Below are 14691 nucleotides of genomic sequence, written 5' to 3'. Positions count from 1 at the left end.
GGCGCCGCTAGGCGGAGGATTAGCCTATTGAGCCGCGGCGCCGGCCCCATCCTGTTCCTTATAAAAAGGAGGTGGAAGGTGGGAGAGAGCTCTCTTCCCACCACGGAACACATAGACATACTGCTCTGACTTTCTAAATCTTTCTGCATGGACTCAGCTCGGGTGGACCTCTGCTGCTCTCCCGCTCTCGCTTAGAGTTCCATTTTTGCTTTCACTTCTGTCTCATTTGCAAGCAACAATTTGGCCCACTCATGCTGGGTATTTCTGTTTTGTACGGCCCACACTCACACATGAATGTGTTTATTCCTCACTGTTTTCTTTTGAGAGCTTTCTTTATTGATTTTATTGGAAAGGAACAGTTATAGAGAGAGAGGGAGAGGGAGAGGGAGGGAGGGAGGGAGGGAGAGACAGACAGACAGACAGACAGAAAGATCTTTCACCTGCTGGTTCACTCCCCCAAATGGCCGCAATGGCAGGGGCAGGGTCTCCCACATGGGTGGTAGGGTCCCAAGTACTTGGGCCATTCTCCACTGCTTTCCCAGCAGGGAGCTGGATCAGAAGCAGGATAGCCAGAACTCTAACCAGCACTCATATGGGTTGCAGGTGGTGGCCTAACCTGCTGAGCCACAATGCCATCCCCTATTCCTCACCGGTAAATAAATTATGGTCCTATTTGCACACAATACTAGTCTTAGTGTTTTTACCTCTGTGGGAGACAAGAACCTGGATTGGAAGTTAATATATTCATTGGCTGCATAACAGACTGTGCCAAGACAATTGTGGCATCTCCAGTTCAGTTACTGTAGAATGGGTGATGGCCAAGCTTCTGGGAGACATCCAGAGGCACTAAAGGACAAGTTCAGGTGTCCTGGGCAGAACCTTAAACTTGAGTCACAGGGGATGTTCCCTGCTCTGTCAGCACCCTGCTGGCAGTCTTATCTACCACGCCCTCCCTCTGGGTTTGTTGACCCCAAGATCCACTCCCACACGGCTTCTCCCAGGGTCTGCTGTCGGTTACAGGCTGCCACTCTTCGGGTGACTGAGCTTTTTCCTAGAGTAGGAAATCATTACTTAGACTTTGCGGAGACCGATCCTAGCTTCCGACCCTGCAAGGCGATGGGGTGGATCTTGAGGACTCGCGTCATCGTAAAGCACCACTCTACAGGGAGGGCCTCAGCAGTGCCTGCAGGACCGATGAAGCTGGCCTCTGTCACTGGGAAGGAGGCAGCTCCTGCCATCCAGGAGTGTTCAGAGGACTCCGGAGCTCAAGGGTCTTTGGTCTTTGACCTTTATTTTAAAAAAATTTATTTATTTATTTATTTATTTATTAGAAAGGCGGAGTTTCAGAGAGGGGGACAGGCAAGGCAGAGGCAGAGAGAAAGAGAAAGAGAAAGAGAGAGAGAGAGAGAGAGAGAGAGAGAGAGAGAGAGAGAACTTCCATCCATTGGTTCACTCCCCAGTCGCAACAGCAGGGGCTGGGCCAGGCCTCAGCCAGGAGCCAGGAGCTTCCTTCAGGTCTCCCACGTGGGTGCAGGGGCCCAAGCACTTGGGCCATCCTTCACTGCTTTCCCAGGCACACCACCAGGCAGCTGGACTGGAAGTGGAGCAGCCAGAACCTGAACCAGTGTCCATATAGGATGCCAGTGCTGCAAGAGGTGGCTCAACCCGCTATGTCACACACACCCCCACACACCACCCCTGATCTTCTACCTTAACAGCAGGGCCCAAGGTCCCACTCCTTCCCTTTTAAAGCCCAACTCTATTATAGGAATGTAGAATGTAGGAGTCTTTTGCAACTCTGTTGCTTTCCTGATGAAATCTTGGGCTTCATTTTTAGCACCTTCTGCCTTCTGCCTCCTAAGTGAGGGTTTCTTCACATGTTACCTTGGGGGAGTTTCTGGCTTGCACGGCATGCCCTGAGTTGATGGTAGGCCAGCACAAGCCTTTCATTCTCCCTTCAAAGCTGCTAAGTTTAGAAAAGATAGCCACCTCCATAATCCTTGCAATATTTTTTTTTTTTTTTTTTTTTTTTGGACAGGCAGAGTGGACAGTGAGAGAGAGAGACAGAGAGAAAGGTCTTCCTTTGCCGTTGGTTCACCCTCCAATGGCCGCCGCGGCCAGCGCGCTGCGGCCGGCGCACGGCGCTGATCCGATGGCAGGAGCCAGGAGCCAGGTGCTTTTCCTGGTCTCCCATGGGGTGCAGGGCCCAAGCACCTGGGCCATCCTCCACTGCACTCCCTGGCCACAGCAGAGGGCTGGCCTGGAAGAGGGGCAACCGGGACAGAATCCGGCGCCCCGACCGGGACTAGAACCCGGTGTGCCGGCGCCGCAAGGCGGAGGATTAGCCTAGTGAGCCGCGGCGCCGGCCAATCCTTGCAATATTGCTGCTTCCAAGTCTTTCAAGGGCCAAAGCTTTCCCTTCAATTTCATTTTTTTTAATTTAAATTTTACTTATTTGAAAGGCCAATGAAAGAGAGAGAGAGAAACAGAAAGAGATCTTCCATTTGCTGGTTCACTCCCCCACTAGGCAGAGCCAGGAGCCAAGAACTCCAGCCAGGTCTCCCACAAGGGTGGTTACCTCAGCTATCAGTGTGCTGCCTCCCAGGAGGCAGGAAGCCGGCTCAGAAGCCGAATAGCCAGTACTTGAACCAGGAACTCCGAATGGATTGTGTGTGTCCCAAACAGTGGCTTACCATGCTATGCCAAAACACTCGCCCTCCTCTGCCCCACCCGGAATATTTTTGCAAAGCTCTGAGGTGCAGGAGGCAGGAAGCCACAGTCCTTTGCTCCTGCTTCTGCTCTGTCACTTTTCTCCTCTGGAGAATGAACTTGGCTGCCACAGCAGGCGCAGGGCCAGGGAGTGAAATTCCAGAGCAGATATCTCGAGATCATCCTGGCCCATTTACTGTGGACTCTTTCCCTACTTGGACACCACTGCCTAGGCCCACCCTGGCCTGTGGGGCACCCTACTTCCTGCTCCCTGTCGGCCAGGGGGGTTCTCTTCTCTACCCCAGAACTGCCACTGGCTTAAAACCATCTGACCAAAGCACCATTCCCTAAACTTTAGGCCTTCTTGGATCACCTTTATGATTTTGCTATTTTATCATGCCACATATTATTTTTGCTTCATATTTTTATGTATCCCGCCTTCTTTTTTACTAATTTTTTGTGTGTAGTAAAATTCACAGATTCACCCTTTATAAACATTTATTTTCAATTCACTTGGAAGACAGAGAGACAGAGATCTTCCATCCACTGCTGGCAACAGTTGGGACTGGGCCAAAGCTGGAAGCTGGGAATTCAATCTGGGTCCTTCACATGGGTGGCGGAGACCCAACTACTTCAGTCGTCACTGCCTTCCAGGGTGCTGAGCCGGGCCAGGACTCAAGCCCAGGCACCTTAACTGCTATGCCAAACCTACCCCAGAGGTGTCATTTTGAAGTGTCTAATGACAGGTTTTGTGTCGTCTTGCAGAATTTAAGTACACATTTTTAAACGAAGCAGTAGTTTGGTCTTCAGAAAGCAAGTCGGGACCCCACCCTCTTTCATAGGTCTGCAGGTCGCCCTAGTGAAATGGTGGAGGCCTGGGGCCAGCACCGTGGCACAGTGGGTTAAACTGCCGTCTGCAGCACCTGCATCCCATACATGAGGCAATTCGAGTCCCAGCTGCTCTGCTTCTGATCCAGCTCCCTGTTAATGTGCCTGGGAAAGCAGCAGAAAATGGCCCAAGTGCTTGGGCCCCTGCACCCACATGGGAGACTTGGAAGAGAGGCTCATGGCTCCTGGCTTCAGCCTGGACCAGCCCTGGCTGTTGTGGCCAGTTGATGAGTGAACCAGCAGATGAAGACCTCTCCTCTCTCTAACTCTGCCTTTCAAGTAAATCTTAAAAAAAAAAAAAAAAATGGTTGAGTCCTACAGAATGTGGACATTGCCAGTGTGGACTGTCTGTACTCCAAGGCGTGGAGTCTTCAGGCCAAGTCTTCCTGAATTTTTCAGGAGAGCAGGAAAAATGCTGGGTTTAAAAAATTTTTTATTTTATTTTTAAATTTTTATTTATTTATTTGAATGGCAAATTTACAGAGGCAGAGGAAAAAGAGAGTTATTCCATCTACTGGTTCACTCTCCAAATGGCTGCAATGGCCTGAGCTGGGCAGATTCAAAGCCAGGAGCCAAGAGTTTCCTCCGGTCTCCCACGTGGATGCAGGGGCCCAGGCACTTGGGCCATCCTCGGCTGCTTTCCCAGGCGCATTGGCAGGGAGCTGGATAAGAAGTGGAGCAGCCCCAGGACTGGAAACAGCATCCATATGGGATGTTGGTGCTGCAAACGAGCTTAACCTGCTGTGCCACAGCTCCCTCCCCAGTGCTGATTTATTTTTAGGCGACATCTGCAAACACTGAGAAGCCGGCAACTAATGCAAACGCAAACGTTCCGTGGCAGGGGGGTGGGGTGGGGTGGGGTGTGTGTGTGTGAGAGAGAGACACGGAGGCCCTTAACAGAGGCGCCACCTTCCGCTCCAAAAAGCAGCACAGGTAGAGATGGGAGGCAGCCAGGGCCCAAGGTTCCCCAGGAATCTCGCGCTCTCACCCCGCCCCCCGCCCCCCCCCCACCGGCACCTGGAGCAGAAGTGTAAAGTCCTCGACCCTCGCCCCATCCACGCCCAGCCTGGCAGTCTTCACCCTTGCTCCGTCGGGCAGCCTGGACACCACTCCCCGCCGCCCGGATCCCCGCACGGTCTGCCGCGAGCCAGGATCTTGGAGCACCTCCCCTGCACCTCCTCCACAACCCAGGCCTTCCCAGCCCAGCACCCTCCAGGCCCTGCTGCCTCGGGCAGCACTCCCGGCCCCAACCCCACGCGACCCGCACCGACACAGCCGCCACCAGCGAGTAGGGCAAGGCGCGCGTGCGCGGCACGGGCTTTATTGCGTCACCGCGGTTCCAGCGCGCGCGGCTCGAGCCGCAGCACCGCGCTGGCGGCGTCGCGCTTGCGCGTCCCCTGCCAGGCGCGCGCCGCGGCAGCGGGGCTGGCCTCGGGCTCGAACTGTTGCTCCAGCATGTGCATGCGCACCGTGGTCTCCGTCAGCATGTCCAGGAGCAATTCCTGCTGCAGTTTCAGGTAGTTGTTCTCCTCCACCAGCACCTGGCTCCGCACCTGCTGCACCTGCGCCTTCCAGCCCGACAGAGCCGCGGAGGGCAGTGGCGGCCGTGGACGTGGCCCCGCCCCCGAGCCCTCGGCGGTCCAGCGGCCGCCTCGGAACACGAAGGCCTCGCCGTTGAGGCGCGTGCGCGGTGCGCCGTAGCTGAGGCCCAGCTCCGCCTGGCGTGTGCGGTGGTCGAGCAGGTAGAAGGTGGACATGGAGGATATGCGGCGCAGCGGCGGGCGCCGAGGCGAGAAGCGCCGCGAGAAGTTGTCGGCCCAGAACTGCCGCAGCTGCTCCCACAGGCGGCTGGGGTGGCTCGAGGCCAGGCACTCGAAGGCTGCCAGGACGAGCGTTGGGTGGGGCCGCTTCTGAGTGGCGTGCAGGTGCCGAACAAGGCAGCCGCGGGGTCCCGAAAGATGAAGGCAAGCCAGGGTCACTGTCGGGGAGCAGGAGTCCCCGGTGAGAGCCAGCCACCCCCATTCACAGCCGGGCCCGCGGCACACAGTAGGGCCAACGAGGAACCCAGCTTGGCACACCCACCCTCCCCCCCCCCCCACCCCCGACCGGAGTCCCTGCCCCCACAGATCGCTCTGCAGCATCGGGCCCTGGGGATGGGGATGGGGACGGGGCCTTACTCTCTGAGCTGGACTGGGCATGGATTGTGGGTGGAAGACGAGGGACTAGCAGCCTGGACTTAGAAAGAGGAGGAAGGCTCTGCCAGGGCGATTGCGGACGGATGATGGGCACTTCCAGGCGGAGTGAAGAGCCAGGCAAGGCTTTCCCGTTCCAAATGGGACCAGCAGCCCAGGGGAGCTGGTGCCCCGAAAAATAGAAAAGGACGCCGAAAGGTGTCACCACCAGGTGACAGGTGCCACCAGGTGAGGGCGCTGTGCAGGCTGGCTCAGAAATTAGGCTTCATTCCCTGGTAAGAGGAATGCCTGAGGGTTCGATCCAGGTTCTGTGCATAAACGCTGCTCACAAGATCCAGAGATTTGACCATCTTGAACTAGCACCTGCTCTGTGCCGGGCCCTGATCTGGGCAGGGGACCCCAGCACAGCCTGTGCCTGCCTTCTGGGTGCTCCTGGTCCAGCTGGGAGGACAGACGTGTGCCCAGTGCCATCTGGGCTGGGTGCCCTGCCTAGACTTGTGCTTAAGGGCCTGGGCACCCGAGACAGGAGTATTCTTGTTGTGAGCAGACCACACCCTCAAGGAATTTGAAGTCCAGATAACAGCCGAGACCTGTTCTGCCTTTCCCTTCCCCTGGTGAGTGCTGACTGCTGTGTCAGAGAAGGAGCCGTGTGTCCTTGTTTTTCATGGTGGGCGAAGAGAGAACTGCGGGCAGGGCTCCCTCTGCCGCGCTCTCATTAACCCAGCGCATCCTCAGGCAAAGCTGGGCAAGAGGCCAACTGTGCCCCTGGTTCAGGGAGACAGTACCTGGCAACCCACAGCCAGGCCCACCCGTCAGGCCGTGTCCTCCCAGAGGACTCCCTTCCCGATAACCTTACCGGCTCGCCCCTCGCCTGGAAGATGTGGTGGAGGTGCCGAGCTGCCCAGCTGCGGTCCCAAACCTGGCCCCATCTCTGACCCCGCTTGCTTCCTGTCTTACCTGCTGTACGACTCACAATGCCAGGCCAGCCCAACACAGGAGTGCTGACTGCAGACCTGGGCTGTCTCCCTGTCTCTCTTGCGCTCACTCAGTGCATTTACTGAGCACACACTGAGCTGCAGGCACAGTTCTAGGAGAGTGAGGGGTACACTGGCCCCTTAAGCTCCATTCTCATCATCCTCACTCTTTGTCATTTATCGTTCTTGACAGGGGAGTGGGATGTGGGGGTGGTCATAGGCAGACAGGAATGTCTTCTAGGGGGGTTAACAAGATAGTTCCTCTGGTGACAGTTCTTGCTTGAGTGAGTCATGGAGGAAGTGGTCTCGGGAGAAGGGAGCGAGGGCAGCAGGACAAGCTGGCGGAAAGCTACCAAGCAAGGGCTTTGGAGGCTAGCCTGCTCACAGGAGCTCCCGTGAGGACCCCTGCAGGGAAGGGAACCCCTGCTGTGTTCCCTACCTCCCACTGCCCCCATTCAGTTCCTCCTGGGCAAGGGAAGCTCTGGGATGGTGCCCCACTGGTAATGGGGGTCTGGGTGGGAAGCCCACAGCATGGACAGGGGAGGAAGAGAATAGTTAGTAAAAATGGCAGGACATTGCTAAATGGGTAAGGGTTTCTGATTGTGATAACGTACAGTTAGGAAAATAAAACAGGGAAAGGGGCCCGCGCCGTGGCGTAGCAGGTAAAGCCGCTGTCTGCCGTGCCAACATCCCATATGGGCACGGGTTCAAGTCCCGGCTTCTCCACTTCTAATCCAGCTTTCTGCTATGGCCTGAGAAAGCAGTAGAAGATGGCCCCTGCACCCGTGTGGGAGACCCAGAGAAAGCTCCTGGGTTTTGCCTTCAGATTGGCTCAGCTCCGGCTGTTGCGGCCATCTGGAGAGTCAACCAGTGAATGGAAGACTCTCTGCCTCTGCCTCTCTGTAACTCTGCCTTTCAAATTAAAAAAAAAAAAAACAAAAACTTAAAAAAAACACACAGGGAAATATGGAAAGTGACTTGGGGTAGGAACAGGTCTAGACATGGTGCTCAGAGAAGGCGCTTAACATTCATGCTGAGACCTGCATGATGAAGAGACCCCAGCCCCATACAGATCTGGGGACCAGAGGCAGGAAGGTACTGGGCGTCTGTGAGAAGACAAGCACCGAGTTTGGGGCAGTGGTAGGTAGTGAAGGCAGCCCCACCTGATGAGACCATCCCCTTGACTGCTGACGCCTGGGGCCGCTTTCGGGGCCCTCCTGGCCCTGCAGGGGTAGGACCCAGCTCCGGGGAAGTTCAGAAGCCAGGGGAGTGCCACCTCATGGAACACTTCTTGAATAATTTTTTTGTTTTGTTAAAAAAAGTATTTCTTTCAAAGGCAGAGTTACAGACCGGGGCTGTGCCAGGCCAAAGCCAGGACCCATGTGGGTACAGGGGCCCAAGGACTTGGGCCATCGTCTGCTGCTTTCCCAAGTGCATTCGCACATTAGCAGGGAACTGGACTGGAAGTAGAGCAGCTGACACTGGAACTGGTGCCCGTATGGGATGCCTGTGACACAGCGGCTTAACCCACACTGAGCTACCATGCTGGCCCCTCTTTCACAGTTTAATTTAGGTATAATTGATAAAATCAAGTCTATATATTTACAATGTACAATTCAACATGTTTGATAATTTATTGAGCGAAATCATCCTCTGAATCAAGACATTAAGACACCCAATACCTCGAGGGAGAAGTCTTCTCTACTCCAATCACTACGTATTTTGATGGCATTTTCTAGAATTGTTCAGCATGTAGTTTGTGTCATCAGCTTCCTGCAGGGGAATTCTTTTGTTTGCCTGTGTTGTCACCTTTATCGACAATCCTTTCCTTTTCGTTGGTGAGTACTGCTCCACTTTATGAAAACACCACAGCGTTTGATTTTCTGTTCAGCTGTTGGAAATCTGGGCTGCTTTCTGCTTTGGGGTTACTCCAGTGAAGGCTTCCATAGGCCCGTCTGTAGAAGTCTTTGTGTGGACCAGTGCTTAAAGGCTTAGTAGCATGATGGCTAGATGGGATGGCAGGTGTGTGTTTGCTGTTTCGTGACGGAGGCAAGCTTTTCCCAAAGATAGTTGTACCGTGTCCCCATCAACCGTGAACAGAAGTTTCTGTTCCTTCGTGGCCTGAGCAGCATGTGTATGGTAAGCCTTTTTAATTTTAGTCACTGTAGTCCTGTGGTTTTAATTTGCATTTCTTTAACGGCTAATAATGGTGGGCATCTTCTCATGCCTTTATGTTACCCACTTTGATGAAGCAGTCGTTCCAGTCTTGCCCATTTAAAAGGTTGAATTATTTGTCTTGGTTTTTTTTTTTAAAGAATATTTATTTTAAAGGCAGGGTAAGAGAGACAAAGAGAATCTTCCATTTACTGGTCCACTCCCCAAATGGTTACAATAGCCGTGACCGATCCAGGCCACAGCTGCTGAAGCCAGGAGCCAGGAACTCCATCTGGGTCTCCCATGTGAGTGACAAGGGCCCAAGTATTCAGGCCATCTTCATTGCTTTCCCAGGTGCATTAGCAGGGAGCTGGATCAGAAACAGAGCAGCTGGGACTTGAACTCCCACTATGATTTGGGATACTGACATTGTAAGTGGCAATTTAACCTGCTGTGCCCCAATGCTGGCCTTGAATTATCTGTCTGACTGAATTGTAGTTCTTTTTTTTTTTTTTTTAAAGATTTATTTATTTATTTGAAAGAGTTACGCAGAGAAGGAGAGACAGAGAGAGTGAGAGGTCTTCCATCAGAGGGTTCACTCCCCAATTGGCCGCAATGGCTAGAGATGCGCAGATATGAAGCTAGGAGCCAAGAGCTTCTTCCCGGTCTCCCATATGGGTGCAGGGGCCTAAGGATTTGGGCCATCTACTACTTTCCCAGGCCATAGCAGAGAGCTGGATTGGAAGTGGAGCAACTGGGTCTTGAACCAGTGCCCATATGGGATGCCAGCACTTCAGGTGGTGGCTTTATCCGCTATACCACAGTGCCCCCCCCCCAATTGCAGTTCTTTAATTTGAGATAAAAGTCCTTTGTGTATGTGAAGGGATGGGGGAGGGGACAGGCAGGTGCTGTGGGACATCTTATATCAGAGCACCAGTTCAAGTCCGAGCTGCTCCATTTCCAGTCCAGCTTCCTGCTAATGTGCATGGGAAGGCGGTGGAAGGTGGCCCAAGTGGAGACTCAGACTTTGGCTTGGGCCAACCCCAGCTGTTCACTATGTGAGGAGTAGACTAGTAGATGGGAGATTCTTTCTCTCCCTCTCTTACTCTGTCTCTCCATCCACCTCTCTCTCTCTCTTCCACTTTGCCTTTCAAACAATTATTTTTTAAAGTCCTTTGTCAGCCATGTTTTGCAGTTATTTCCTCCCACTCTGTGGCTTGTCTTTTAGCATAAAACTTTTAAATTCTGATGAAGTCCAATTTATCAGCTTTTTTTTCTTCTATAGGTCAGGTCTTTGGTGTCATATTTGAGAACTGTCACCAAGCCTAAGGTAAATAAGATTTTCTCCTCTGTTTTCCTAGACTTTATGGTTTTAGCTTTACAATTTATGTTTGTCTCCCTTTTGTTTATATGTTGATTTTCATACAGATGTCAAATTGACTCTACCATTTATAGAAAAGACTGGCATTTCCCTCCCTGTCTGCAGGTGTCATCCTGTGACTGTGTATGTGTGGATCTGGCTTTCTATTCTTTTAGAAAAACTTTTAAAGAAACTTGTTGGGGCCAACACTGTGACTGCCAAAGTGGGTTAAGTTGCCTCCTGTGACGCCAGCATCCCATATCAGAGCAAGTTTGAGTCCTGGCTGCTCCACTCTGAGTCTAGCTGCCTGCTAATGCACCTGGGGAAGCAGTAGAAGATGGCCCAAGTGCTTGGGTTCCTGTACTCACATGGGAGATCTGGATGGAGATCCAGGCATCCTGGCTTAGGCCTGGCTCAACCCCAGCCACTGCTGTCATCTGGGGAGTGAACCAGTAGATGGAAGGTTTCTCTCTGTGTATGTACATGTGTGTGTATATATAACTCTGCCTTTCAAATAAATTAATTGATTAAAAAAGAAGAAACCAGTTTCATATATTTGAAAGGCAGAGGTGGGGAGGGTGAGAGATCTCTTCTCTGCTGCTTCACTCTCCAAATGGCTAGACTCAGAAACAGAGCCAGGACTTGAACTCTGGCGCTCTGATGGGATGTCAGTGTTCCAAGCAGCGTCTTAACCACTGGACCAAGTGCCTGCCCCTTTGCTCTCTGGTCTCTCCCTTGGCCTCTCTATTCTGGCACCAATGCCCTATTTTCTTAATTATTGTTGCTTACAATAAGTCTTAATATCTGGTAGTGTAAATCTCCCCAAAATTTTTTTCAAGATTGCTTTGGCTTTCTAGGTTCTTTGTATTTTCATATAAATTTTAGAATTAGGATGTCAGTTTCCATAACCAAGTCCTCCTGCTCACTGTTCAAAGCTCTGTCTCTTCTCATCGCTGGGGGCTCCCACCAGTCTTCAGAGGGTCATCTGAGACCGGCGCTGTGGCTCACTAGACTAATCCTCTGCCTGTGGCACCAGCACCCCGGGTTTTAGTCCCGGTTGGGGTGCCGGGGTCTGTCCTGGTTGCTCCTCTTCCAGTCTAGCTCTCTGCTGTGGCCCGGGAGGGCAGTGGAGGATGGCCCAAGTGCTTGGGCCCTGCACCCGCATGAGAGACCAGGAGGAAGCATCTGGCTCCTGGCTTTGGATCGGTGCAGCGCGCCGGCCGTAGCAGCCATTTGGGGGGGGTGAACCAACGGAAGGAAGACCTTTCTCTCTCTCTCTCTGTCTCTCTCTCTCACTCATTCACTGTCTAACTCTGCCTGTCAAAAAAAAAAAAAAAAAAAGAAGAAGAAGAAGAAGGTCATCTAATGAACCTGGACTCCCAGCCCAGGAACAGTCTAAACAAACCAGGGGCCCGTTCTCTTTGATGGTGTGTATGTGTCTGTGTTTAAGATTTATGTAATTATTTGTCACAGAGAAAAAGAAAGAGATCTATCTTTCATTCAATGGTTCAGTCCCCAAGTAGCTTCTGGGGGTAGTGACTGGGGCTGGGGAGGCAGAAGCCAAGACCCTGGAACTCTATCTGGGTTTCCCACGTGGGTGCAGGGGCCCAAGCACTTGAGCCATCTTCCATTGTTCCCAGGTGCATTAGTAGGGAACTGGAGCAGAAGCAGAGGGCACCCAGGACTCGAGCCAGTGCTCATGTGGGATGCTGGTGCCATAGGCAGCGCCACAACACCAGCCCCCACACTGTGTGTGCTTTAAGGTTACTCTCACTAACAGTGCAGTTAGTGACTTCAGGTCAGTCATGGGCACCAGCAGTGGTACATGGTGATTTTCAGTTTCCTCTGTTTCCATGAACTATCCAGGAAGGAAAGTCTTCACTTAGGCTTTTCCGTGTTCAGTGTATCCTGTGATTTCTCTGCTGAGCTTGGTGTTGACAGGAGTGGGAAGGGGCTGCAAGAGGCCTGGGTCGAGCAGGGGTGGTTGCTGTCCCTCATGCCCTGGTGCTGCTACCCCAGATGCTCCCAAGCCAGTGTTCCTTCAAACACCCACAGATGTGCCTTGGAATCTGCAAACTCTATGAAAAATTTTTTTTTCTCTTTTCAGAGAAAATAAATTTCTGCTGCCTCTACTATGGTTTGGATGCTGCCTGCTCCCCAGAGGCCCAGGTGTCACAGGCTTGGTCCCAGGGCAGCACTGTTGGGAGTGGTGAAGCCTTTAGGAGGAGGCACCTATGGGAGGTCCCCAGGTGACCAGGGACTGCCTGAAGGGGATGACAGGGGTCTGATCTCTCCCTCTTTCTGGCTGTAGAGGGAACCACTCATGCCCAGTGCATTCCTTCCATGAAGAGCTGGCCTCGGCAGAGGCCCAAACCAATGGGGCTGCCCCATCCTGGACTTGAACCTCTCTTACACAAAACTGTGAGCTCAGTACCTCTGTTATTCTGTAAGTTGCTTCAGGTGTTTTGTTGTAGTAACACAAAGCTGACTGATACAGCATATTCTGTGTCCCCTGGCTTGCCACCTCATTAGCACAAAGTGCCAGAGACCCTGAGAACCTGCGTCTGGCTTTGAATAGTGAAGCTTGATGAAGGAGGAAGGAAGCCAAGCAGGCACAGGAGCCGTGAGTTCCACTGGTGAGTGAAAGACTTCAAAGGCAGCAGGAGAATGGGAAGTAGACTGGGACTGTGCAGCATGGCCCGGCAGAGAACACAGGCTGGCTGAACTCTGCCGTGGACATGGGGACCAGATCACAGCCAAAGAGCATTCTTTTCTATGAAAAACACATTTTGTTACCCTGTTAAAATGTTACACTTCAAAAATATATATTCATTAATTTATTTAAAAGGTAAAGTCCAGAGAGGGGGAGAGACAGAGATCTTCCATCCACTGGTTCACTCCCCAAATTGCCTCAATAGCCAAGGCTGGGCCAGGCCTAGGCCAGGACCCCTGAACTCTACCCAGATCTCCCATGTGGGTAGCAGGGACACAGGCACTTGGGCCATCTCCTGCTGCCTTTCCAGGTGCATTAGCAGGGAGCTGGATCAGAAGTGGAGCAGCCGGGACTTGGACCAGCAACATGGGATGCTGATGTTGCAGGTGGCAGGTTAACCCAATTCGATAGCCAGCCCCTAAATGTTAGGGGTTTTATTTTGTTGTATAGTTAAATTTATAAATTTATTGTGATTTTATATTTACATGAGAGCTGTAAATGAATATATATATTTTTAAACAAGATTTTTGGTGGATTAATTTTCTTTTAGTTTTTTTTCTTTATTGGAAAGGTAGAGTTACAGAGAGAGATATTACCTTCCATCAACTATTTCACTCCCCAAATAGCTGCAATGGTTGGGCCAGGCTGAATCCAGGAGCCTAGAATTCCATTGAGGTCTCCCATGTGAGTAGCAGGAGCCCAAGGACTTGGGCCATCCTACACTGCTTTCCTAGGCACATTAGCAGGAAGCTGGATTGAAAGCAGAGCACCTGGGACTTGAGCCAGTGCTCCCATACGGGATGGTGGTGTCACAAGCAGAGGCTTAACCTGCTGAGCCAGAATGCCAGCCCCTACATAGACAAGTTAAGAACATGCAAATATTCTATTGCTTATAAAAAATTTCTCCTAGATTTTACATCCATTTGTGATTCTTACTTGATCCAATCTTTACCATAATGGTGGCAGAATGTTAGTTTTCCAACTCTAACACTCACTTCATATTCCAGTTGGCTTATAGTAATAAGCCAGATTACCTTTCTCCCTATTATTTGATCTATCTATTTTTTCTTAAAGATTTAGATATTTATTTGAAAGTGACAGTTACACATAGAGAGAAGGAGAGACAGAGAGAGAGAGAAAAAGGTCTTCCATTTGCTGGTTCACTCCCCAGTTGGCTGCAACGGCCAGAGCTGTGCCTATCCAAAGCCAGGAGCTAAGAGCTTCTTCCAGGTCTCCCACCTGGGTGAAGGGGCCCAAGGACTTGGGCCATCTTCTACTGCTTTCCCAGGCCATAGCAGAGAGCTGGATTGGAAGTGGAGCAGCCAGGACTTGAACCCGCACCCATATGAGATGCCAGCACTGCAGGCAGCAGCTTTACCTGCTACGCCACAGTGCCGGACCCTATCTATTTATTATTGATATAGAGTTACTAATTTCTGTTTTTCAATGGTTTTCTTTTTTTTTAAATTTTATTTATTTATTTATTTATTTGAGAGGCAGAGTTACACACAGTGAGAGGGAGAGACAGAGAAAGGTCTTCCATCCACTGGTTCACTCCCCAAATGGCCATAATGGCCGGAGCTGTGCCAATCCGAAGCCAGGAGCCAGGTGCTTCCTCCCAGTCTCCCATGTGGGTACAGGTGCCCAAGCACTTGGGCCATCTTCTACTGCTTTCCCAGGCCACAGCAGAGAGCTGGATTG

The 14691-nt window shown here is 51.8% G+C and overlaps 2 protein-coding genes across 4 annotated transcripts in view; one reads left to right on the top strand and one right to left on the bottom strand.

The window, feature by feature from the left end:
- Positions 1 to 4886: 4886 nt before the first annotated feature.
- Positions 4887 to 6749, bottom strand: CBY3 (chibby family member 3). Its single transcript, XM_008275012.4, has 2 exons — positions 6646 to 6749; positions 4887 to 5575 (listed from the first exon to the last, which is right to left on the bottom strand). Exons 1-2 carry the CDS (start codon positions 6716 to 6718, stop codon positions 4926 to 4928), a joined length of 723 nt encoding a protein of 240 aa, XP_008273234.3. The 5' UTR covers positions 6719 to 6749; the 3' UTR covers positions 4887 to 4925.
- CANX (calnexin) overlaps positions 4982 to 14691 on the top strand; it is a 57710-nt gene continuing 48000 nt past the window's right edge. Inside the window, exons 1-3 of one of the 3 annotated variants that reach the window (XM_070076511.1) lie at positions 4993 to 5114; positions 9272 to 9348; positions 10203 to 10247. In XM_070076511.1, the coding sequence (XP_069932612.1) occupies positions 9328 to 9348; positions 10203 to 10247 (66 nt within the window). In that variant the 5' untranslated portion in view covers positions 4993 to 5114; positions 9272 to 9327. Of the gene's footprint in view, positions 5115 to 9271; positions 9349 to 10202; positions 10248 to 14691 lie in introns of all 3 variants that reach the window. The other 2 variants (XM_070076513.1, XM_051833807.2) reach the window with 2 other exon arrangements.

This window comes from Oryctolagus cuniculus, chromosome 6 (genome assembly GCF_964237555.1).
Source record: "Oryctolagus cuniculus chromosome 6, mOryCun1.1, whole genome shotgun sequence".
NCBI classification, from domain to species: domain Eukaryota; kingdom Metazoa; phylum Chordata; class Mammalia; order Lagomorpha; family Leporidae; genus Oryctolagus; species Oryctolagus cuniculus.
This window is presented reverse-complemented; position numbering and strand designations above follow the sequence as displayed.

What these genes read in the sequence shown, in the direction of transcription:
- CBY3 (XM_008275012.4), bottom strand. Translation starts at nt 6,718, where the DNA reads ATGGGGCCAGGTTTGGGACCGCAGCTGGGCAGCTCGGCACCTCCACCA. An exon ending in TCCAGGCGAGGGGCGAGCCG is followed by an intron (nt 5,576 to 6,645) that starts GTAAGGTTATCG and finishes GCTCCCCGACAG; the next exon opens with TGACCCTGGCTTGCCTTCAT.